Source organism: Gallinula chloropus (assembly GCF_964237585.1).
Source record: "Gallinula chloropus genome assembly, chromosome: 1".
Taxonomy (NCBI): domain Eukaryota; kingdom Metazoa; phylum Chordata; class Aves; order Gruiformes; family Rallidae; genus Gallinula; species Gallinula chloropus.
The window spans coordinates 11,928,755-11,954,149 of record NC_140085.1 but is presented as its reverse complement, the minus strand read 5'-3'; the positions used below and the strand labels follow the sequence as shown (position 1 = coordinate 11,954,149).

At 37.0% G+C, this 25,395-nt stretch overlaps 1 protein-coding gene across 1 annotated transcript in view; it reads right to left on the bottom strand.

Annotated features, from left to right (window-relative positions):
- SEMA3C (semaphorin 3C) overlaps positions 1 to 25,395 on the bottom strand; it is a gene marked incomplete at its 5' end in the record, with an annotated part of 114,291 nt that overhangs the window by 21,485 nt on the left and 67,411 nt on the right. The window contains 8 exons of the mRNA XM_084274727.1: positions 3,025 to 3,247; positions 8,001 to 8,145; positions 10,880 to 10,949; positions 11,522 to 11,636; positions 13,559 to 13,701; positions 15,624 to 15,743; positions 19,611 to 19,701; positions 23,411 to 23,530. Of these exons, the coding sequence (XP_084130853.1) occupies positions 3,025 to 3,247; positions 8,001 to 8,145; positions 10,880 to 10,949; positions 11,522 to 11,636; positions 13,559 to 13,701; positions 15,624 to 15,743; positions 19,611 to 19,701; positions 23,411 to 23,530 (1,027 nt within the window). The remainder of the gene's footprint in view (positions 1 to 3,024; positions 3,248 to 8,000; positions 8,146 to 10,879; positions 10,950 to 11,521; positions 11,637 to 13,558; positions 13,702 to 15,623; positions 15,744 to 19,610; positions 19,702 to 23,410; positions 23,531 to 25,395) is intronic.

Here is a 25,395-nt window from a genome sequence, read left to right as displayed (position 1 = left end):
GTAACTCATCATCCAAGCCGACTGTAATTGTCACCAGGTGTCAAGTCCCATTGTCTCTGGCTGTGGGGCTCTAGGCTCCTAAGGAAATTATCACATGAAATTCTCCTATACAATGTGGTTTTTGCATTTTCCGGGACAAACTGACACCAAAGCAAATCCCCTCTGCATTCCTTTTGACAGTTAATATCTCTATCGAATCCTCCTGAGTCTCACAGAAAGCAGAGAAGAAAGAAAACAAGTTTCTTCTCTCAGTGGCTGAAACTTGATCACTTTTATTTAAAAGGGCTGAGAAATGCAGTAGGTTACACTGTATCGACTTCTTCTGAGGAAGACCTCGGAAGCTATTAATGTCCTATGTAAAACTGAGGAAGAATAATGCCTCCCCTCCAACTAACTGGAAAGCAGACAAGCATCCTCAACTCTCCAGTGTAACACAGAAGATAAAGCAATGGATAGAAAGTATAGAGAACTGCAGTTTGCATATTTGTCCCATAATGGACTCTGTGCTGATACACAGAAGAGGATTAGAAAATGTAGGAAAAAGCTGAAGTATCACAGATGTATGTGTGAGGCCACACTGATCTAAAAACAGACTGTATCTCCTTCAGATTTATAAAAATACTAAATATCAGTGTTGTGCATTTCCATACACATTTCAAATTTCCCATATATTTCCAATATTAACTATCATTCCTACATTAAGAATCTTATATTGTTTGGAACATTCCACTAATTTTTAGTACAATTTTCCTTCAGTTAACATTAGATATTTATAGAGCATTTGAAAACAATGGCACCACTATATTAAAAAAAAACCAACAAAAACCAAAAGAACAAAACAAACTGCATAAAAAGTTCATTTGAAAGATGTGTACTTACCTACCAAACTAAGCAGTGATTTGAATAGGAATAAATTTAATAGAAATTCAAACTTTCTCTTTTACCAGGAGTTTGTGTAGAGTTGTATAACAGTAGTAGGGACAATACTTCCCATCCTCAGGAAGAAAGTTCTGTATTTAGCTTAATTTGGTAGTTTCCAATGACTCTGCAAGCAGGGTCAAATTGCTTCAAGAACACTTTCAAACTCATTTATCTACTGCCAACCAAGAAGAAAACCCAACAACCCAGATTAAAACTTGAAATTCCTAACATAATTCATTAGCTGGAGGTTCTTCTAGTTTGATTATGCCTTACAATATACCAGGCATTCTCAGTGCAGTAGACGGTGAGCTAGTAAAGCTTTGTTACAAGAGCATGAATAAGGTTTTTCTGTTTTCCTATTTCCTTTTATTCAACCTCAGAACCCTGTAGGCTGGAAGGGACCTCTAGAAGTCATCTAGTCTGATCCCTCACTCAAACCAGGTCCAATTAGAGCCAGTTGCTTGAGTTGGGTTTTGAATCCTTTGAGTCTCCAAGGATGGAGAATTCACAGCCTCTTTGAGCCCTTGTTCCAATGTTTGATCGTGCTGGTGATGGAAACATTTTTCTTTACATCTAATTGCAATGTCCCACATTGTGTCCATTGCCTCTTACTCTGAGAAGAGCTGAGATCTGTTTTTTCCCCCTTATGTAGTTGTAACCACCCACTAGATAGTTGGCAATAGCAATAAGGTCTCCCCTTAGCTCTCTCTGAAAAACCTCAATTCTTTCAGCCTCTTCTCACACATCACATGCCACAGTCCCTCAACTAATCTTTTTCAATGTTTTCCTTGGACTGAGGAACCCACAACTGGACACGTTACTCCTGACAGGAGCCAAATACAGGGGAAGAACACCTTCCAGCAAGCCACTGGCTGGATACACTGCTGCTGCACAGTATGCAGCTGGCCTCCTTCAGCACAAGGGCACCATGCTGATTTTGACAGTTGGGGAGGTTTTACCAACAAGACCGAAGAGATCCTTTTAGTCCTGCCCCTATAGAAGACTTGACAGTTTTTAGAGACTTTTTAGTGCCAGCTTCCTAAGTCTATTATAACAAGGATAGTTATTCCCAGCCCCATGTGAGTTTGCTGGCAGATACGGTTATTCTACAAGCAGAAAACAACCAGGACCCCAGTAACATGTGAGCCATAAAAGCAATGCAAAGCATTTCTGTAATTATTTTCTGATGGTCAGAGATATATTTGTTCTCCTGGAATTCTTTTCCTTTGTTCTACTTGAAACCATCTGTAGTAAAAAAGATTAGCCTTGTGTCTATCAACCTATAGTGCCCCATTAAGCCAGCGGGAGTTTTAGATGTGAATGCATCCTAGGATCGAGCCAGAGTACCTATTCCTCTTGTCTGCTTCAATCAGAAGACTATGATTCATATCTAAGTATTTTAAAAAATCAAAACTGATCAGTACAAGAATCACTTGACCAGTTCCCTGCAGACTTCAGAAGTGTAACTCCACATTCATATTTGATGTAACTAAAAGCAAAGTATAAGTTATGTTAGACAGAAATAATTTTTGAATACATGGATCAAATTCTATGCGTCCACTACTTCTAGGACTCCAACCAATTATTTATTTTCCCCTGCTGAATACTTCCATATTTTTCCTTTTTTTTTTTCTTTTTTTTTTTTTTCCTGTGGAGTTATTATTTCTGCCTTTGTAACAGCCTGATCAGGTTGTGTTTTTCTTCAGAAGTAGCTTGCAGAGCCTGTATTAAATAATGATGACAATATAAAAAAATACAAAGCCAGATTTTGATATTTTTGCTCATGTCAGAGAGAATCAAATTCTAATGTGGAATCATGTTGCAGACAAGCCATATTCAAGGAGGTATTATAATGTAGATCAAATACACTAGTGTTGATTTTTGTCTCACATAAAATTAATGTTAATACATTTTATCTCTTCCATGTAATTAATGTACAGAAAGTAAAAAGAGCACAATGTATGTATGGATTTCTATAGACATTTTTGTAGATAGCAAATATGATTAAACAAACATTTCTGAAAGCTATAAATTGTGCAGATTGGACTTGATTGTGAATTATAATGCAATGAGGGAAAACAACTGTTGCTAAGTTTGTCTTACCTGTTCCAAGAAACAAGACGTGATATCTTCCATCAGCAGCATTTACTCGGTCCACAGCAATCTTTGTGTATTTGTAGTCAGCTCCTATCCGGATGATTAATGGCCTCTTGTGTATTGGGTAAATGGGATTAAACATCAAAGGGTGATTCCTGATGAAGGTCACCACGTCATCTGGAAACTCTTTGGTTGTCCGCATATTAGGTGTGAAGGCTCCTCCTGGACACTGTAAGAAACATGCACAGCAATGCTTAACAATACTTACCATCTTTCTGAGAGTTTTCATCTCCAAGTCATTTACAAATATTGACAGATAGTTGAAAAAGTTCCTGAAAGAGCACTTCAGACTCTGACTGAAAGTAATTATGTTCCACTAACAGGAATGAAGTGTTTGAGTAGCTACGCTTTGAACTCCCATCAATTCAGATAAAGCTAACTCAAACATATTTTTGCACTTCCAAAACCCAGCCTGATGGCAAAGATCCATACTTCTGGACCTATTTCCACATTCTTTATTCTTCCAAACTGCTTGTTTAAAAAAAAAAAAAAACAAACAAAAAACCCCAAAACATTCCACACAATTGATATGGGAAGATACCAAACTTTTGCAGCCCATTTATTATAGATTTAGTACAAAGGCAAAAGGTAAAATCTGATGTTAAGTGTAATTTGGTCAATGCCCCTCTAGTCATTACATCGATTAAGATGATAAAAGGGCCTCTGACTCATTTGAAAAAACAATAATGTGGAATGGATGAGGAGGTCTCATGACAACTCATTGACATCTGAGAAGACTGAATGATTCACAGGATTTTGTTTACTCCTTCCCCATGCCCAAGAAATAACAGAGGTACAGGAATATTCTGGATGCTCCTTTAAATTTAATGAAGAACCATCCAAACAGTCAGCCCTGAGGCATTCTGGACCTCATGAGGAAATAAAAGTAATCTTAGAAATCTCAAGAGTTTATTGAGAATAAATCTAAAAGAAGACTTGGAAGAAATCAGGAGCTATGTCAGTAACTGGTACAATATATTGGAGGTACTTATGTTAATTTATATTACTTTTTCTTTTTTTTCAGCTGCCATAACTGCACTTCTTATTGCTGCTCCTGAGCTTCCATTTTACCCCTTACCAGATTTTTGAAATGTGAAATTCTTCTTGGGAGTATTAGAGTTCTTCAGAAATATTTCAACACAAGAGTTTTCCAGTTGTAAATTGATTTGTACAATATGAAGCATTTCATGGAAACTTGTTTATTTTGATGATGACCATTCTTACATCTAGAATGGAATTTCTGGTCAAAACCACAAACACAATAGTAGTTTAGGGAGAGATTTACCTCACCTGACTTCTGCTGTCTCAAGCATTTATTCTTAGCTGTCTAGGTTTCCTCTGTAGTCAGTAATTCAGACTAGATGCTCTGCTTTTAGATGGCTAAAATTACATAAAATGAATCATTCTCTCAGAGACTAGGAAACTCGCTGGGGATATATGAGTCATGTGTCCAACCTACCTGATGAGAGCAAACAGAACTGGGGCTTCACCTCCCAGGGGATCCCTCTAACTACCAGGCAGAAATGCCCTTTCTACCCTCACTGCTAAAAGCTGTTCCATCTTCTGCACATAATAAACTATTCATCGAGCAATACCAGGAACAAAGTATAGAGGAGACTGCAGCCTAATACCAGGCTGTAGAATCCTCTTCTGGCTCAATTAGGATTTAATTATTTATACGAAGTAGAACAGCTCGGGTAGGAATTCTTTAAAAGAAAGTGCTTTGGCATCAGTTACCATTGGGAAGAAGAACCAGAACTCAGCTGAGGTATGGGTCTCTTTTCCCATACGACATACTTGACAATTGGCTCTCCTGGGCTTTTATTTACCCTGAGGATTTTGGTTTGGTTCTCATTAGAAATGACACTATATGTTAGCCCTCTAAGTCCTCACAAAAATGAATTCTGATTTTTTTGCTTGCTCTATTTCTTTCCTCTGTGGCACTTTCATCCACAGTCTTCCAGGAAATGTACGGACCTATCTGCTAAGATTAGCACAAATGCTGGAAATAAGTACTGTCTTCATAAATTTGTAGACTATTAGCAAGATTATTCTACTTGGTAGAGATCTGCCAGACCCCAGTTTCTCTCCAGAGTGATTCTGTTTCTCAAGCAGTTCAAGTTAAACTTTCCTGTTCCACACAGTGCAGTTCAAAATTACATTTTCTGATACTTTCTTTCTTTCCATTCTCAACTTGGACATCCGAAGAACTTTGTGACATCCTGCAAAAATGTCTGCACTATGGTTCACCCCAGCATGACCCTAAAAACTTACATGATATTGTCCTTTAGACAATAAAGCAAAGCTTTAACAAACATCTTTAACCAATTAATTCCTTTGCTATCCCCTGTATAAACCAATGATAAGCAAAAAATGTTACTGAAGTATCCTACAACTTCTTGCTTTCCTGGAGGGATTGAATGTGTATCCTTCACACCTCATTCAAGGACTTGGCTACAGGATAATTATGCTCACAGTTGATCACCATGCAGTTAGACTGCAGAGAGAATCAGAATTCTTTAATTTACAACGTATTCCCCAACATGCTGTAGGTACAAAAAAATATTCCTGTAAACTCTAAAATATGGAAACTATCCTGAAACATCACTGAATTTAGTAGCAAGATGCCAATTATGTAATTTTCCCCCCTTTCTTTTTCCATAAGTAAATTTTGCTTGTGGAGAAAGAAGAAACCATTGGTATTTAGTGAAGTGCAGCCAAACACTGAGATGATTATGGCCAAATGAACACAGTGCTTTATTTAATCCTGCAGAAACTATACCGATGCCTTGTTTATCCGATGTACTGTGACACAATGAACATTGATTTCTGTCCAGAGGTTTAGTATGAATATCTCTTTAAGCAACAGTGAAGTAGGATTTTCTATGTGATATAATAAGGCATCTGGGTCTAATCCAGAATCACAGGAGCTGCAAAAAGCTACGTTCTAGAGGAAAGAGCCTCATGCCCCATAGTCTGGAATGACAGTTATTCAAAATTAAATCTTTGAACACAAATTCTGATCAGCAAAAACATGCCCAATTCCTGATTTTTACAGAAGCTGTGACATAAGTGAAAAATTGAATTCGCAGCATGCATTTGGAAGTGAAACTTTTGGCGGTAACATAAAAGCAAAGATAAGTCACAGGTTAGAAAATACAGTGTTAAGATACTGTGTTGTGACTGATTTATGTGGAAGCACAGAAAAGTCAGTGATCAGAAAACCAGCAATGATCATCTTTAAAAAATCTCTTTTGGCTTCATAAAGACCTATAATCTAAGAATTTATCTTCAAATTCAGAGCTTATCGGCACATCTAAAAAATGTAGATAATTTCTGTCACCATGTTAAATCAAAATCTGCACTTTTTTTCCTCTTTCCTTTGTGCCGTCCAATTTCTTTAGTCCCATCTGGAATACCTCATAAACCTCCATGAGGGGAACCAAGAATAACATGGCAGTGGTTGAGGAAACACATACAAGTACAATATTCTGAAGCAGCAAGAAACTTTGAAATGTGACTAAGCACAGGAGTGTGGAGCTTCCTGTTTAAATGGGTCATTTATTTTCTTTTTTTTCTTGTAAAGTTTAAGCTTAAAGCCTCAGTGAATTCATGAGATCATGTACTATGTATGAATTAATTGCAAAGAAAGAATAACACTACTATTAGTGGAATATCAGGTAGTAATTAGTTAATTCTAATCTGGGAACATGAAGTCCTAAATCTTACACCTAGTAATAGCTGCACTAAAATGTCATGAAGAATTGTGTGAACAGGAAGAGCTATTCCATGTATCTGAGCATTAGTGTAAAGAACAAGATCTACAGCACAAAGATGAATATGAAACAGTGATATAGTTAAAGGTTCTTGCAGTGACTTGCAAACTTAAAGTAAAATTTAATTTCCTGTGATGACTGGAAAAGCAACAAGGGGTTCATCTAACAAAAATTGTAACTACGTAATTGAGAGATGACTTATGATGCTGTGTACATTTATTTAATTCTGACAGTTAAGAAATTGTAACAAGACTTCATAGGAGTCAGCAAGTTCACATTACTATGCACCATTTAGCAAATATGAATTTAGAGAAGATTCTAGAGAAAGTTCATATATTCTTCATTAAAACTGGAAATATTAGACTTCATACTTCTGCTAAATCTACATGAAGAGTAAATGGAAATAAAGATAAAACATCAACAGAAATTTTTTACAACACAAAGATACAAATAAAAAAATAATGATTTTATTTGAAATATTTTATGGGACATTTTTGTAAAATGTGGAACCAGCTAGCTCTAATGGTGTGCAGAATTTACTGGAAGATTATGGCTACCCCTGATACAGTGAACGAAAGTCCTGAAAAATTTTCAAGGCATGCAAAAATTGTTCTTTACAGGAGGAATGCTATGAACTGACTGGCATGAAAACTCATCTATCTCTAGATCTCTTGTCTAGGACTCAGTACCTTCCAGGGAATTAGACCTAGTCAAACAACAAGCCCCAGAAGCCTTGTTCTCCTACTACATCTCCCAGACATCCCAGTAGTGCGGCAGAAATTTAGAGAACTATGGAAAATTCATGCAGACTGAAGACAGACAGAGGTTTTAATCTGGGCTGTAGAATATACAATGCTATCTTTGTAAATGCACATGTAAAACCCAATATAACTGCTATCTAATGAAACAGTTCTTGCCATCTTTTGAGCAGAAAAAGCAAGAGCAATTAACATTTGCATGGCTTTTAATCTCTAGTTTTCCAGATACTACATGATTTGTACGTCTGGCTAAGAAGCAAATAAAATTGTTCTGAACTGTAACTAAGTGTAATAGTCACATACAGTCCATTCTTTTGGAATAAATAATATTTATGTATTAAACAAAGACAAGTAATTGGCAAGCCTGCATAAACATCTTTGTACTTACTGTGCCAGGTCGTGGGTATGGAATTCTGCCCTGATATGGAATCAGCTGGTGGTTTGGGCCCTCCTTGTGTGCAAATGGCCCATTGAACACGGTCTGGATGTCGGATAGATGATACACACACACAGCTGAGCCTTTAAATATGGAGCTGGAAGGCAGTAGGAAAAGTTAACATTGCAGTCTACCAATTTCTGCATAGCTTTTCTACCATTTTACAAGGATTAATAATGAAAGATACCTCTAAAAGAATACATTCCATACAATTTAATGCTTCTATAGCATGGATTTAATACATTTAACATCAACTAATTTAGCTTCCTAATATACACCAATAATCCTTAAGACCTAACACCTTTTTGAACAGTGAACTGAAAAAAGAGGGAAGAAGGTACTACCTTACTGGTGGAGTAAGAAAATTTCCTAATGTTGAACATCAAAGAAATATAATCTGGCCAAAGTTAATGGCAAAAATATTGCTGACTTCAGTGAAACAAGAGTTTTATAAACATTGTACTGCCAAGCTCAGCACAGGTTTCCAGAACTCCATACCAGTATATTAACCAGAAGACCTCCATGGTTCTCCTAAAATACATGACTAAATTATTAATCAAAACATCCACACAGTTACAATTGGTTGGATCATTACAGTCAGTTGCTAGCCTTTATAAAGAAAATGGGAACAGGTTGTGGCTGAAAAGGAATTACTCCTCTGCAGTCCTCAAATCCACTCACAAAACTGATCTTACAAAGTCCTTAAAAAATGATAAAGTTTGATGCTTCCTGAGGAGAATGAGAAGATAACCTATGGGAAGGGCAGGTTTTTCCACTGCTCCAGGTTCAGCAATGGTCTCAGATGTCTCCTTGGCCAGCACAAACCCTGAATGGTGTCCATCACCCTGTGATGATGGAGGGCACTAGGGAAATAATTGAAAAACTTCCAGAATTATGCTAGAGGCTGATTGGAATGAATTAACTCCTGGGTTTTTTTTTAGTTTTTCTTCTCTCACTGCATATAAGGTTTATCTTAACAAAGTGGAAACTCCAGACAGTCTGAAATCTGCCCGATGTTAATTGCAAGATGAAGATAATCCAAGTCTCCCTCTGTTTTCAATTTAAAAAGAAAAATAAACACTCTAGAAAAAAAAGTGAAAACATTGCATGTCATAGTGTCTAAACAAGGAAAGAACAATCTACATTACTCTCAGCTATATATGGGTTAGCAGGAGGAACCTTTTAGTTGGATTATGGTATTTGTGGAAATTTTAGTAGATATTAATAGATTTTAAGAAATGTATTTACTCTTTCAAGATGTTTTATGTTAGATTTACAGCAGACTATACCACCAAAATAATTTGCTTCAATATTATTTTGTTTCCTTATGAGTGATTTTGATAAAGTACTGAGTTATTGCTTGTTCAGACTTTTCTCTCTTGCTACTGTTATGAGTTGGGTGTCTACAGAGGTGAATATAAAGGAACAGCTAAGAAGTAAAAATTATTATGACTGTTGTATTTAGCTAGGTATCACATCCAATCTACAGTCAAACAAAGAGAAAGCAAGCACAGACCACGTGATTTATGATAATAGAAATGGGTGAGTGTAAAAACCAGTAGAGACAGAAAACAGCTTGAAAGCCAGGAAAATGTGATTTTGTCTCTTTGTTGTCATCTTATATGGTCTTGTGATTCAAACCTCATTTCCACTGCAGGAATACCAGGAGAATTAGGTAAAAGTGTTTCCAGTTCAGGCATGTTGCATCCACAACCTAAACACAAGTGTGGTTTTACTGCTAAATATAATCTCAGCATTTTCTCTTTCTGTGCAGTAGGAATCATAAAATGTAGACAGCACCAGATTTTTACAAGTTATGGAATTCCTTTATCCCAATTAAATACCATAAAAACATGTATTTTCTGTCTGGTTCATACATTTGAGAAAGCAGATCTCTGGATCCACATGAAAAATGACAAAGTGTATTGGGAAACAGGATTTTTTAACTAGAAACTACATTAAAGGAATTGTTAAATAATTTGTTATTGTTAAATAATTTGATAAATTGATCAAACAATTTAAATGAAATAAAAATATCTAAAAAACCTCCTTTAAGTAAAGCAGCAACAACTAAATAATACAGGATAGTGTTTCAGAAATCCTTAAGCAGCAACTAGTCCTACTCTGTATATCAGCACTGTAATAAGTGCAACAGAAAAGTGAAAAAAGAGAAGGTAGAATCTGTTGGTCCACCTGTTGCTCTCTGTGGAGATTTTCAGCATAGTAAGCCATGAGTAGCTCTTCCACTGCCCTTGGGAACTCACTGTGTGCTTTCCGAACTGGACAGTAAGTGAATACTACCGACGGATAATGAAGAGCTTAAGGCTGCAAGGAGGCGATCAAATGCCATGTAAGCATGTCTTTCTGTAGCCAGCTGAAGCTGATATGGGTTATTTGCCATCTGCGTGATCATCTGCCAGCTGAGAGACTGGAAATGATTTGTCTTAATTCATGTAAGAATTTCTAGTTTGATCTTTCAGGGTGCTGGATGTCCTTCAGGAGGTGTTAAATGCTCTCAGATGCCACATGAGTTCACTGTGTTGAAGTCATTTAGCTTTCTGCTGCTGTATGGTAACAAGTGGTCCTCCGTGGAAATGTTTTCCCAGTGCCTGCTGACAGCATGTCAGAGAGCAGTTTGCTCCAAGCAGCAGAGTTTTAACATGGGTACCAACAGGAATGCTACTGACTGTTACTCCTCCAAGCAAACGATGGCCACATGAGACATACAACATTGTACAGAATTGCTTTGACCACATTCCATTCTTTTCAGTTTTTCTTATAGAAAAATGGGCAGTTCAGAAAGGTAATATTTTTCAAATCTCCCCATTTACCTTGATGTTGTAAAAATTCCATACACGAGCGTTGTTCTAGGGTTATCTGTCTCTAAAAGAAACACATCCTCTGTAAGAAAGAAAAGGAAAAAGAAAAAAAATACATTTTGAATACTAATGAAAATTTTACTTTCCAGTTTAATTTATGGCTTTATTCCTGCTGAAGTCAATAGTAGTTTTGTCTCAGACTTGAATGGGAAAAACCAGGTTTATTGTATTAATGGATCATAGGTATAATTCCAGCATTTGTACATTCAGAAACAATTTTGGAAATTAACTACATGTCATGTACCTGTGTGAAGACAGAAGGCAATGGTTTTCAAATATGTTCAGGATCCATATTGCACATTTCTCTCAGCTGGACCTTGTTTTCAGCAGGCTGTTTAACAGTAGGCTAACATTATAATTGCAGTAGGTCAAAGACAATTAGGTGTTTTACTGTCCCATAAACACTCTAGGTGCCCTCACTAGCTCATTTTCAACATGATATGAATTACACAGAGGTTTGCAGTGAAGACACTGAGAGATACAAACCTCTTCAGCTTGTGTAGAGACTTATTGACTGCACTATGCAAAACTGAACCTACTCACTGAACTGAATTTGCCCACCTTTACATTTGATCTGGATTTTTCTTGCCATACCTAATTCATCAAAGTATGTTTCTGTTCCATCTTCATCCATTACTGAGCACACAAGTCTTGCTTTCAAGAACGTTGTCCACTTGTTCACAAGACTACGCTGACCACCTGTGTCATTCTGAAAAGGAATATTATTTTCAGAAAAAAACAAAACAAAACAAAACCACAGCTAACATTTTACTGGTCTTTATCACATTTTCCCCAGCTTAATTTGACTCATCATCTAGACAATCATGCTGGTAAATCAATATGAAAAATACATAAGCCTAAACCAAATCACATCATCTAAATGCTGAAGAAAGATACAGAAAAGATAGAAAGAAGTTTGCTGAGCAGAATTTCTCTCCAGAGCTAGTAGGCATGGGAGGGCTGTGCAGTAGAACTTGTGCAGCAGCAGTGTATGTAGATATGATTGGAAAGGACTGCATAAGTCTGTATCACTTCAAAATGTCTAGTAGTCTTATAGAGCAATGACCTAGTAAACCATGCTAGCTCATGAGGTCAATGCTCTGAACTAAATTCAGAAATGATGGCTAGCATGGATCAAGCTTGGTTTACACTGTTGTACGTTCTGCAAGCTTGGTCCAGGGCTGGGTTGGTCACAGCTCTCAAAGATCTGTCCATCTCTTTCCAGTGCAAGGTGGAAACTACAACTGCTAAACCAGCTGGTGCAGCACAGAGGTGCCTCACTGCTGGTGAACACCTTAAACAAAAGCAGTATCTTCCAAACTGCATAGCACAGTGTCACACAAGGAAAGGGAAAGGGAAATGTAGAATGTGGTTTCAATGAAATACTGTGCATGTTTCATTGGTGCTCCTGGAGCTGTCAATCCTACTTTCTGGGTGACCCATACGGAGTCTTTTTGGGGGGTGTTTTTCTTGGCACCATTGTATTAATATATTTGGCCAGTCTCAAAGGTGTTGATATACGAATATGATGCCATACAAGTATACAAATATGACTGGCTCGGCTTTATTTTCACCGTCTTTAGGATTCTGCCACTGAATGCAGTGTAAGTCTAAACAGGCTGAGGCCTTTCAGAAATCATCTGGGCTTCATTATAGCAGCAACAATAACAAATACAGCTGTAATTGTGTGAAGTGTCTTCTTGCAAAATACCCAAAAAGGCCTTTGGGCACCCTCACAAAAATACAGAAAACGGAGATTATAAAAGAGATCACATGCTTCCTCCTATTGCCAGAGGAGTTTAACACAATCCCAAACACGCCCTCAAACCCATGCACAACAACATCACAAAGCATCAAATTCTGTAGAAAATTCAGATTAGAGATAGGGAATACACAAACTTTCACAATTACCCTCCTGAGCCTTTCTAAAAGAAGGAATGAAAAGGTTAGCAGTTATTGTGCATTTATAATTTTTATCTCAGTAACAAAAATCCATTTCCCTAGAGATATTAATAGCTACTTCAATAATTTTTCATCTAAAGTTGATTACAGATACAAAAAAAGAAATAGGGAAGATCATAAATTAATTACTCCACAGGAGTAGCTGTAACTCCTGAATTTAATTTTCCTGTGCTTATTTTAAAGTTAGGCTCACATATACATCACTGCAAAAACTCAGAAAAGGTAGATAATGTAAAAATGAAAACAATATCTGAATGTTAAATCAACTAATTTAGAAGCTTGACTGTGGTATTTTCAATGTGTTTCAAAGATTTTGAGTGTGTTTGACAAACACTGTCTTGTACTTCAGGTTTTTCTATGCAAAGAATGTACTTCAGTTGTACAGATTTGGAAATCCAACAGTGGAAACTCTTCTGGCTCAGTCAGAGAAATACACAAATCCCCAGATGCCTTAATTTCCACAAGATTATAGGTATAGCCAGATATACATAACATGTTTAGACCCTACTGTGTGTTCAGCAACAGCTCTTCTTAATTATGAATGTGGATGCTGAAATAGGAAATTTGTTTTGAATATAAATCAAAGGATTTTCAATCATTTTGTCTTTTAGCTTATCATGTCACACTAGCACCTTGACCCAAAAACCTGGCAAAAAAAATAGTTCTTACTGGGCATATTCTTGCAATCATGGAATGGACTTGCTTTGTGGTGCCACTGTTGTCTGTGAGCCTCTCTTTGAAGAAGAAGTAAATTTTGGCATCATTTGGGTCAGTGCCATCTGGGATAACATGAGCATCCACAAAAACAGGCTCTGAAATGAAACAGTATAACAAAAAGATAAAATCAAATGATGTATCAATATAAGCAATTAATGACTTGACAGATACTCACTGCTTCAAGGAAATGCTGTATAATGAATTTAGAGGAACTGCTGTGGTAAGTTAAGCTATATGCTTTGGCCTCATATCTGCATATTCCAGATGTCACCACGTAAATGTCTTTGTGCTTGCAGCCTTAACTTTCTCCATCCTCGTATTTTATCCCATAGCAAATGTTTAGAAAAATTATTCAAATCCAGAAGCATTAGCATTGGATTAGTGTACAGATTCTAAGACTTGGAGGAAGAAGAGGGGTGAATCAATGTGTTATCAGGAGCACTTAAGGAAAGACTCATTGAGACAAAACATAAAAGTAAGCGGTTGAGAGACCCATTAGGAAAATTAAAAATAAGGTACATAAATAGGAAAGGAAAATAACTCATGTGACCCAGAAAAGGAATGCAGGATATGCAAATGCATGAACAAATTCCAAATTCCTATCAGATACTGATAAACATAACCAAGTGTACCTTGCAAAACATTGCAAAGGAACACTACTAAGGGACAAAAATAATTTATAACCTCAACAGAGAGCACATAATGGACAGTGGAGGAGTCCTCAGAAGACCTTCTGTTTTGTCTAAGGAAGAAGCGGACCCTAGTCTCTCAGGAAGGCCATATCTTTTGCTTGATCAGCTAAAATTCAGTACAAATCTTGAAGCAATCTGATACGAAGGTTGGATCTCTGTCAGAAATCTCACTTTAGATGGCAGCACTTTTCTATTTGCACGAGCCCATTCACAATTAATATAAAAAGTATCAGGACTGCCTCTAAAAGAATACGGCAAAAAATGTGCTTTTCAAGTACCCCTTCTGAGCATACATAACAGGTAGATTTTCCAGAAATTAGGCATTTTAATGGTTCTTTTTCCTTAATTTCTCTAATTCCAACTTTCAAGTGCACACTTCAGGAAGTGCAGATACATGTAAGAATGTATAGCAAACAAAAGAAAATTTTAGAAAGCGGGCATAGTTTCCTGTTCATAGAGAACCGTATTTATTCTGATTGCAATCGTGTGAATTCACTATAGTCACAGCCACTCAGGAATAACAAGTGTCACCCTAAAAACAGTCAAGACAAAACCCCAGTAACTTTAATATACCTGAAGGCTTTTTTAGATTGGAACGGATATATTAGTTGCTCTATAACTTCTCTGTTCAGAGTGTTGACCATTTAATTAAAAAAAAGATTAATTGGAAGGAGTCTTCTTATCAGTAAAGTCAGGGAGAATTTTACATTCATTTCAGTGAAGACAAGAGTTAAGTGTTTGCACTCAGAAATTAATTTTCCTACTGTACTTTGATAATCGATTCCTTACGACTGAAATAAATGGCAATAATTGTCACTGACTTCTCTGATAATTGAACTCCATCCTGCATACATTTTGAATGCAAGTGGTGGTGACTCTTCTTTAATGAGGTGGATCAGACTGAATTAACCGAAGTTGTTAATTCCTTAGAAAAAAACATACTCAAGCACTGTAACTCCAGGCAATGTCTGATGCAGTAGAGGTGAAGAAGGCAATTCTACAGAAGTCAGATTGTCTGAACAATTGCAATTTGAAAGGTTGTCATATTGCTTTCCCTGGAACAGTTTGGTTCAGTCAATGCAACAAAGGAGATCAAATGGAGTTACATAAGAGATTGGCTCATGCAATGAACCCTTTTTATCTGTGCATTGTCTACAAAGTGTATTTATACACATTTCTTCATCGTTCAATCTCATAAATGAAATTCAGAGAAAAACTTTAAAATACAAGATTTTGTTTGTTTGTTTGCTTGTTTTTATTGAAGAAAACAAAGCAGAATCTCTGTGAAACCCATTAAAAGCTCTAGTAAAACAAAGGTATCTCACCACTGAGCCACTTGGAGTTGTGCTGGTCAGTTCGCACTGCATTCCTCCTGGTCAGACTCCGAAAAATGGCCGCATCTGTCCCCATGAAATCAATATACATTCCTGAAAAAAGCTCTTCATCTGTAAAGAATTGAAATGGAGGGGGGAAAGCAAATACATTGTTATGGCTTCTGGGAAATTTGTATTTATGGATCTATTTTTATTTTAAACTCACCAGCTCTTTATTTACACAGGAGTTTATACAGATAAATATTGGGTAATGGGAATTGGGTTTCCCTCTGATTTATAAAGATGCAGTCTAGAATGCATGTGAATCATCAGATGTCCCTTAAAGATTTGACGGAACTGCACAATTAAATGCAACAGCAGAACTGCGTATGTGCTGAACCATTCTTTGATATAGAATTGCTCTATTTTGACTGCAAAGGATCACTGGAAAATCAGGCTAGTGTTACCAAAAAGAATCACATTCAGTTTTTTAAGTATGTACTTCAAAAAGCTTTTTTTTTTTTGTTATGGGAGTAGACAAAATGACTGGGCTGAATTTACTGCTGGTGTAAACTGGCACAACATCTATTGCAGTCAACGGATCAGTGCCAACTTTTACCAACAGTATTGTCAAGGCTGCCCCAGGCAGCCTCAAGCTCACTTCAGTACTGCAGGGGCCAGACAATCATATTATTGAACTTTATGCAGAGTAATAAGGAGCAATAATTGTCCGCTTTTATGTACTTGATTCTAAGTATAGGGTCATTATGCTTGAAAAGAATTAGGCACGCAACTTTTACGTTAACAGAACTATGAACTTCTGCTCCCTGTGGAGGACTGAAAACGCAGTCCATCTATCAGGATGTGCATCTGTGTTTGTGTGAGTCTCTGTGTGCATAAATATACGTATATGTAATTATAATTCTAATTACATATACTATCATTTTCTACTCCGTGAATAACCAAGCAATTTCCACTGACTAATGACAACGAAACCCCAGAGTAGAAAACAGTAGCTAAAATAAACTCTAGCTCTCAGAGTGGGAGTGGTGGCTGAATACATTCCAGTACAGCTGGGTCCTTTGATTGATGTTTTTGTCTGAATTCCTGGGCTATCCAGAGAGTGTGGTCAAGCTGGCAAGAGTCACAGGTTCAGAAGTGCTTGAGGCTATTTTTGTGCTCTCTCTCTCTCTCTCTGTATGTCTGTGTGTGTGCGCACGCATCAATATGGAAGACAATTGGCTCACAAGATAATTAAAACTCTGGAGATTTTGTTTTTCTGCTGCTGGTGAGAGCCTGAACTGAACCCCTTCAGAGTAGCCAGCAGCCACTCTTGGGCTCTCATCTTTCCCAGTGATGACAAGACTCATAATCACGGGATTTAAACAAGGCGTTCACTGCATGTTTGTGAAGTATTTATTTCCTGACCATGTACTGACTGAATGATGTTAGATCTATACTGATTTTGTAAATTTGATTCATTGCCTCAGAGCTTTATTCTCATTACGAAATAAATTGGCTGAAAGAGACCAGATTTATAGTTCTCACTAAATGTTATGCATAGTCCCATGCATGTACACACACACTTTCAAATAGTATTACACTATGGAATGGTAATCTTGTTACATATCAAAAATATTAGTTATATCTTCCTAAGCATTCCTGGTGTCTGCTTGTTAATCATCCTTCAGATGATATCCATAAGCTCCACTTCCTTTTGGTTAAAAACGTAAATTACATGCTGCACTTGGTCTGTACAGCAAAACTAGTTCACGCTACAGCTTTTTGTTACTGGGGAAGAATTACAGAATCAATGAGGTATGTCTGCTTTTACAAATATTTAAGAGTCTTGGTGGGAATAGAGGCACACATCCTGCACAGCAGTTATGCCAAGCTTCTTCAAAGAACGTTTTTTCATTACTTTGATGCAAAAGTATCTTTGTACAATGGCAAATTCTACCAGGTTCAAATTTGGTTTTACAACATCACATTCCTGTGAAGGGTGAATCAGCTTTCCTGCTGTATTCTAGGCTAGTGATGCCCCAAATTGTGAAGAAATTGCAGCTATATTTAAAAATGGTTCCTTTGTTGTGGAAGATTTACTTGGTCTGGCAGTATATCCCATCTTCTGAAATGAGAAGAAGGAATTTCTTCCGCAGAAGAATGCTCAAAGGAGAGCCCAGTACATGGATCAGTTCTTGCATTTTAACTGAAGCTGTGATTTACAAAAATCTTCCCTTTTCTGGCATGGGTACTGAAGCTAAATTCATTCAAACTTTAAGTTTTTTAAGTGAATGGACTATGTAGCAACAGGGAGAAAATATAAAACTCAACCTATGGGACTCTCTTAAAAAATAATGTGACCTTTACAGAATAATTAAAAATTTCTAGATGAATTATGTCATGAAAAATTCGTCAAAGACTAGGGAAGGTCTCTTCAGTCACATAGCTGAGAGATCAAAGAAGTTAACATGAAATCTACTAAGATGAACAAAGCTGCCATAGACCTATTGTAGAAAAAAATGAGTTTACTGTAGTTACAGTAATTTAGAAACTATGTACTTTTATACTACCTCATAAAATCTAGAAGGAACAAGGAAAGGAAACTTTTTTATAACGATGGCTGATTCACTTAATAAGGCCAGAACAGCAATGAGTAGCAGTGAATTAATCCATCACAATGTTTGAACAAACGTTTTCTTTACAGTGTCTGTAAACACTGACTATAACTGTAAACACTGATGAGTTAAAGACACAGGTGCAGCCAAGGTTTGGAGAGGTACCTAGGTTGCATTTGCTTGTGTTCTAAAGGTGCCTCAGTTCATACCTCTGCAAGTGGAATTGTCCTTTGTACTAAATATATTTGCAATGAGGAATCAAAAATAAAAGTTGATTTATGTTTTGAACAGACTGTATAGAAGAGACCATATGACATTTCCTCTCCATGAGACTCAAACTTTAAAGGGAATATCTGGCATAATAATCAATTGCCATTGATTTCAGTTGAAGCCAAATGGAGAAACACCACACATTGTTCCCTTGTAAACCTTGGATGAAAAATGCAATACTCGTGTGCACTAAGTTTTATTTGCTAAGCAAGTCTGAAAAATCAGAGCAACTGCTGTTTCCTTCATAGCCAAAAATATAGCAAGGAGTAGGCACATGCTGAAAACTTAAGGCTTTGGCACTAGAAGTCTGTGAACATGCTGCATACATGAACGGCTGGGTTACACTAAGTATACATAATGTGTCTCCTGGTTGGGAAAAAAGAAAAAAAAATCTTTTACTTATGACTTAGGTTGCACAGAGCATATGCCCCATTTGAGTTTTCATTTCACATTTGAGGTGTGCCTTAGGCACTTCAGTAATTCTTTGTATGGCCTGTATCTCACAGAGTGTATAGGCACCACCAATTCATGAGAATATCTGAGGTGTGTCAATTGTATCACTTTCTGGCCTTTCAAATAGAATAAAATTGCAAAATTTGTTGGGTATAAAGCCAAGTGAAGAATGAAGAGCCTTGCAATAGCTGGTGGGCTCTACAGCAGAGATGACAACAAAAATGAAATTCATTGTAACGAAAGTCTTCAGGCTTTCTTTCCCTGGGTACTCCGAGATTTTACAAGTAATTAAAGGAGACACAAGTGCAGTCTAGGATGAACAAGGTCAGAAACTGTTCAAACATAAAATGTTAGACAGGGTAGCGTAAAGTTGAAACTAACCCTGGGAAAAAATGTGCAAGCTGGAAAAGGGACAATCTTTTGTTTTCTCTCTCTCTCTCACACAACTTATTTCTGCATTTCATTTTACACCCACCTTTAGGTTCAAGTAAACCTTGAACCAAGGATGGAACCAACCCTTGTGCCCATCAGCCTGACACCAGGTACTGCTCCTTGGAGGCTGAATTCTGTGTTCAGCTCATTTCAGGCATCCTGTCAATACACACCGTGCGTGACCATGAGGATTTAGACCTCAGCAACTTGAAGTATCTTTACTTACTGATCATAACAGACACCGTGTTCACATTTGGGTTGAAAGAGCAGCGTCCCTTTCCTGATTCACACTTGGAGTCGATCTTGAAGATTTGTTCCTGCAATGTAGATTTGTGTGTCACTTCTCATTTCAGAAACCATCAGATGTAAAGTGATTTTTATGCTTGGCCGTTTCCAGCATTAACAATGCTCAGCACTGCTGGGCATTTTTACTGTACTATCAGCAGTTTAGTTTTTCTATTCAGAATTTCATCATCTTTTCAGACAACTTTTTCACCAGTTATTTTCAAGACTTTTGTTATAAATTCAAGACACTGAAAGAAAAAATGTTTCCCTCTAGCTCAGTTATGCTTTCGAGAAGTTGACTGATGTCTGTAATAACATCTGTAGAGATTACCTCTGTGTTTTTCAAGTTATTTATTGTTTATTTGCTAAATGCATTGTGATACTTTTACCAGTTTAGGACTTTATAATAAAGCTACTAGAACAATAATACATATTAAATAAAAAATATTTTATGACAACAGTCATAGTATGAATCATTTACTCTTTACTGAGTTATGAGACCTCCAAACATCCCCTAAGTCATACTTATTTTCTTCAATACCATCTCTTGGATTATGTGCACAGCTCCAATTCCATAGTGGTAGATGATTTATTCATATCGCTTGCCATAGCCTAAAATGTCTTGGAAAATTTTTTGCTGTTTAGAAATCTTGGTATGTGTATTTCTCTGTATTTTGTGTGATTTATAAATAAGAAATACCTTTGACAAAGTAGAAGCAACCTGGACTACAGCTTGAAATTGAGTCTGAACAACTTCAGAAAAATTCACCCATCTTGGTGCATGCCTTCACTTCTCGGTTCCCAGCAATACTGATGAGCACAGGATGTTGAGCAAGAAGGGACTTGAAAACTGCAGCCAGTAATGGCAGAGACATCGATCCAGAGCACACTGACTCACGTACCATTGTCTACCAACAAACTACTTGTTCCTAGCCTCCTACAGCAAACTTCTTTAATAAAAAGCCAAAAGACACAATTGCAAGGAAAAAAAAAAACACCAAAACTTAAACCATTTCTGTTTCAACAGAAAAAGGTAGATGACAAAAATTTCAAAGAAAGGGTTCTGTGATGTAGATGCCAATGTATTAGTTATTCGACTAAGGGCAGCAACTCTTTATATTCCCTTTAACAATTAATGTTCATCACAGGGGAATGCGGATGCCACAGATCACTGAGCAGCCATTTGGCAACAGTGAAACAGATACTCCACCAACCTGAAATGCTCTGCTACAGCAGGAAGTTTGCATATCCATTATCCCCTATCTCTTTCCCCCCTCTTCTGTTTTGCCTAATTTAATCACAGAGATCTTATCTATTGTTTCAGTAATAAACTCCCTAAACAATGTTAAAACGTAAGTATGGAGTTTCTAATATGATCTTGGCTTTTGTGTTGTTGTTTTACATCTAGATTAATATGCAGCTTGGTGTTAATCCATATTTACTACACTGTACCACTATTTACCAATTCAAAATGCCTATTATGGCACTATTAAACTAGCTCCAGGATCACACTTGATTTTAATATATATTAAACTACTTTTTAGTCTATAATTAATTCACATAGTGATTACATTTCCTTCTGTTTGCATTTACTTTGAAATTAGAATGTATTTGAGTGACTAAGAGAGTCATTACCAAACACCAAAGTATCAAATGTGCCAAGCAATAAAAATAATTATTTTAGACCTCTATTTCAGAGAAAAAGGCAGCATTCCGCTTCTTCAATACAGCCACCTCTTTTTTTTTTTTGTGAGTTTATGCTGAATTCTGGAGACAAAAAAGCAAAACAGGCCCAGTTCTTGTGATTGTTGGATCTGACTCTTATTGTCAGGCTTCACATCTTCTAGAGAAAAACAGATGTGCTTTCTAAAATATCTATTCTGCACGTGGAAAATCAGTCTTCTGTGCACTGAAAACCATACACTAAATTAAAAGTGAAATGATAAAGCAGGAAAAAATCAGTTCTACCCAATCCCATCAGCACCTTCTGCTCTATTAATTAGTCATGTGCTGATATATTGCAATGAATTCAGAAGGAAATGCTTGGTTTTAAACTGTTGTGCTATTGTTGGCCTGTACAGTAATGGCTTTGAGCATGCGATGCCTACAGTCAAGTGTCTGCCAGACTCCAGACGCCTGAAACAGCAGTTTATTTTATCAATTGATTGTAGGCATGTAGCTATATAGACAGGCTAAGTGAAGTCACTTCTGCTTTTCCAAGACTTGTATCCTTATTTTTAACTTAAGAAATTTAACATTCTTGCATCATTCAAAGATGCCATTTTCCCACCTCCCCTCTAACCCCAACCTTATTTACAAAAAAACCCAACCCCCCTAAAATAATGAGATTGAGAGTTCTCTGAGCTACAGTACTACTAGTTAAGATGATAAAGGAATATTGCATTAATTAGAAACTTTCCATGTTTTAAATAATTTGTCAAGAAAGCTGACCTCAGTTTTAAAATACACCAAAATGGGTTAATGCCGACTCTGTCAACTAGAAGGATGGATTAATTTATTCAGTTCTACTTGCTTGTGCTTTTAAATCCAGGCCTATGAACCTCTACATTTAGATAATTCATTAGGACTGAAGATGCAGTGATTCAGACTGCATATTCTATCAAAGAGGCTGGAGCCAGGTAGGGATCTACCAAAAGTCACTGAGATCATCTCATGCAAACCTACCTGATGAAACAAGAATTTACGACCTCCCTGGCAATCTCTTCAGTAGTCTTGGGTTTTGGCCAGAAATCCCATCCTACTGCCAATGAAATCAGTGATGAATTTTCCAGTCTCTTCCTAGGAGCCAGCCCAGCTTTTAAAGCTGCCCTCACATGGCAAAACTCCAGGCAGCATGCTCTGATCTTCCGTTCCAATACATCTGCTTCCACATTGTACAGGAAAATATACTGCACACCTCTCTGCCTCCAGACATGAATCTGACTCAAAAGCTACTGAGGTGCTGGGTCTCAGCTAAGTGCTTTTCTTTCTCCTCCTGGCTGCTTAATTTATTACCTATTGCATTTGCGCATAAACAAACATTACCCTTTCAAATCAGGAAACTTGGACACTATACTTACAAAACACCTGCTATGTTGCATATTGAAAATACACAGTGAAACTGCATATAGAAAAAACAGAAATTTATATAAAGAAAACAAGATCTCCACCCTGGAGCATCCCACAGTGATGAGAAAACTTAGCAACTTTATCACAGCAGAATCTACCGAGGCAAACTTGTGCAGTAGGTGAAAGTTACCTGTACTGGAACTGTATCTAGTGAGTATTAAGCTGAAGTCCAGCAAATTTTCACTTGCCTGAATAGTTAGTCCACCTAAGGTCTTCTCCCAGGAATCAGTAACACATGGAAGTTCTAAAGAGAGGACTGCATATTTTACTTTTTATCTAACTATTTCCTGGGAATTTTTCAAAAAAACCCCCAGTAGTAGGAATGAATTCACCAGACAATGTCAAATAAAAAGTAGTAGCAAATGCAGCCCAGCATTTGGTATAACCATGTACTTCTGGACAGATATCACATTTGAGGTATGGCGTTTGATCATGGCTTTTCTTCTTTCATGTAACAGCTCTGAAAACATTGACCTTTGTTCTTTTTCTACTTAAAATGTGTGAGGGAACCTTTTGGGGTCATCGATTTCAACATTTTTTTTAAATGTCAAGTTTTGTGTGACACGAGTAAGATCCACCACAAAACGAGTGGAAAAATGAGGAGAGACTTACCTCGGACCTGCGCCCTCGGTTTACATACACGCACACCGGGCTGAAGGCACCGCTGCCGCACACGTACAGGTGCGTGCGATTGTACGACTGTATCACACGCACAAAATTTCCACAGCCGTGCTGCAGGGAAGACAGGAGAAAAAACAATTTCACGTTGGCAATTTTTTTTTTGTAGTATCATGAAAACAGCTGCTGAGTTTGGTAGTCTCTGGATGTGCACAGCTGTAGACTTCTGTTTTCTTTTCATGCCATTATGCCCTGGGAACTGGGCATTGATAGGACACTAGAGAGCAGTTATAGAGGCGTGCATGTAGCTTTTCCATTTCCACACAGCAATCTAATTTTCACCCACAGTCCTCTATATCTTGCACAAGAAGAAGATGGGACTTTTCAGGGAAGCAAGAAGTAACATTATGGAATTTAGTACACCTCCATAACACTCTTCCCCCGAACCTTTTTCTTTATTTTCATTATAGCTGGTGACAATTAAAAACTAAATTAAGCCCAAATCCCAGATCCTATTATTTGTGTAAACAATTTATCTCAAAAACATTAAAACTCTGAACAACACAAAACAAGTTTGCAGTGAATTATTGCTTTGTATTGAAGATCAATGGTAGCATCTTTAAATCAGCATGAAAATTAAACGAGAATGTTAAGTGTCACACAGTTTCACACTATTGGATTTACAGCTTTTTCCTTTCATCATACCCATTCCTTTTCTTGCTTTCTTTTTTTTTTTTTACTATGTTCAACTGTTAATATATTTTATATTGAAAATAGACTTTATTCTGAATATTTTTCTAACTTAAATCCCAGAACTGCCTTCATATTCAACCATTCAAATTTTCACAAAAGATAGTGAGAATTACATGTGTTTTGTGAGCACAGGATTGGAAACCGTGTCATAAGTCATCTTCATGAAAATCAGTGGAGCTAACCCTTGTTCAGCAGACAGCACAGAATATTTATATTTAAAGGCATTCATATTTTTGGTTCATCAGTAGTTGGTACTGTACTACAACATCTGAAATACTTGTAGTGCTCAGAGTTTGTTGAAGGAGTTTCTCTACAGGGAACACTGCATGCCCTTAGTTAAATATTAGCTCTAGTGATATCAGAAAAATCCTTTAACCTAGTCAAAATATACCCTTTCTCTAAAGTTGAGGGCTATTCCTAAATGTTTGCATTTTCTCATATCTGGCTATCTCAGTTTGGCTTTAGTTATGTCTTGCTATCAAAGTCAGGTTTTTCTCAGCAGTACTACCAATCTGCGTTATGGCTGTGGAAAGGGAAGAAGGACAGATGAGGGTATCCTACTAGTTTATATATGCCAGAGTATAAACTGATGCTTCCTTTTCTAGCTGTTAGCAGAAAATTTTTCTGGAAGATTCCTAGATAAAGGATTACATGCTAGGAAATGTCAGAGTGAAAGTCTTCAGGGATCAGGACCAGAAAACGATGCCTACATGAACAGTACTGGTGCGTGGAACTTGTTACTCTTCATCAGTGGCACTTGCATCAGTACCATGCCATGAGCTTTCCAAAGTGTCTATGGCACTTGGGGTGGTTAGACTAACAGCTCTGTTATTTGAGGACAGCCTGATACATATGGTGTCTTTATGTTTCTCTACTGCTGACTTACAGACAGGTAACACAAGCCGGCTCAATACAACCATTCTCGTATTTTAATGCTGTCCAGCAGAAAGACTATTTTATCATCTCTGAGACTGTCCCGACCTCTCTGAAGTTGAACCACTGAACTCCATTTGCATATTTCTACATTACTAATGTAGGTGCTGTGCAGTGACTCCACAACAAAGAACAAAGCACGAAATTGTAATTTCAGAATATATTCCATGGGACCACATCCAAGAGCACCTATGCTTAAATTTATTTCTCTTTCCTTTATATTGGAGTACCTTATATTTTTAAATCAGTGTCACCTGAGGTAACATGAAATACTATTCTTTAAGATGGATATT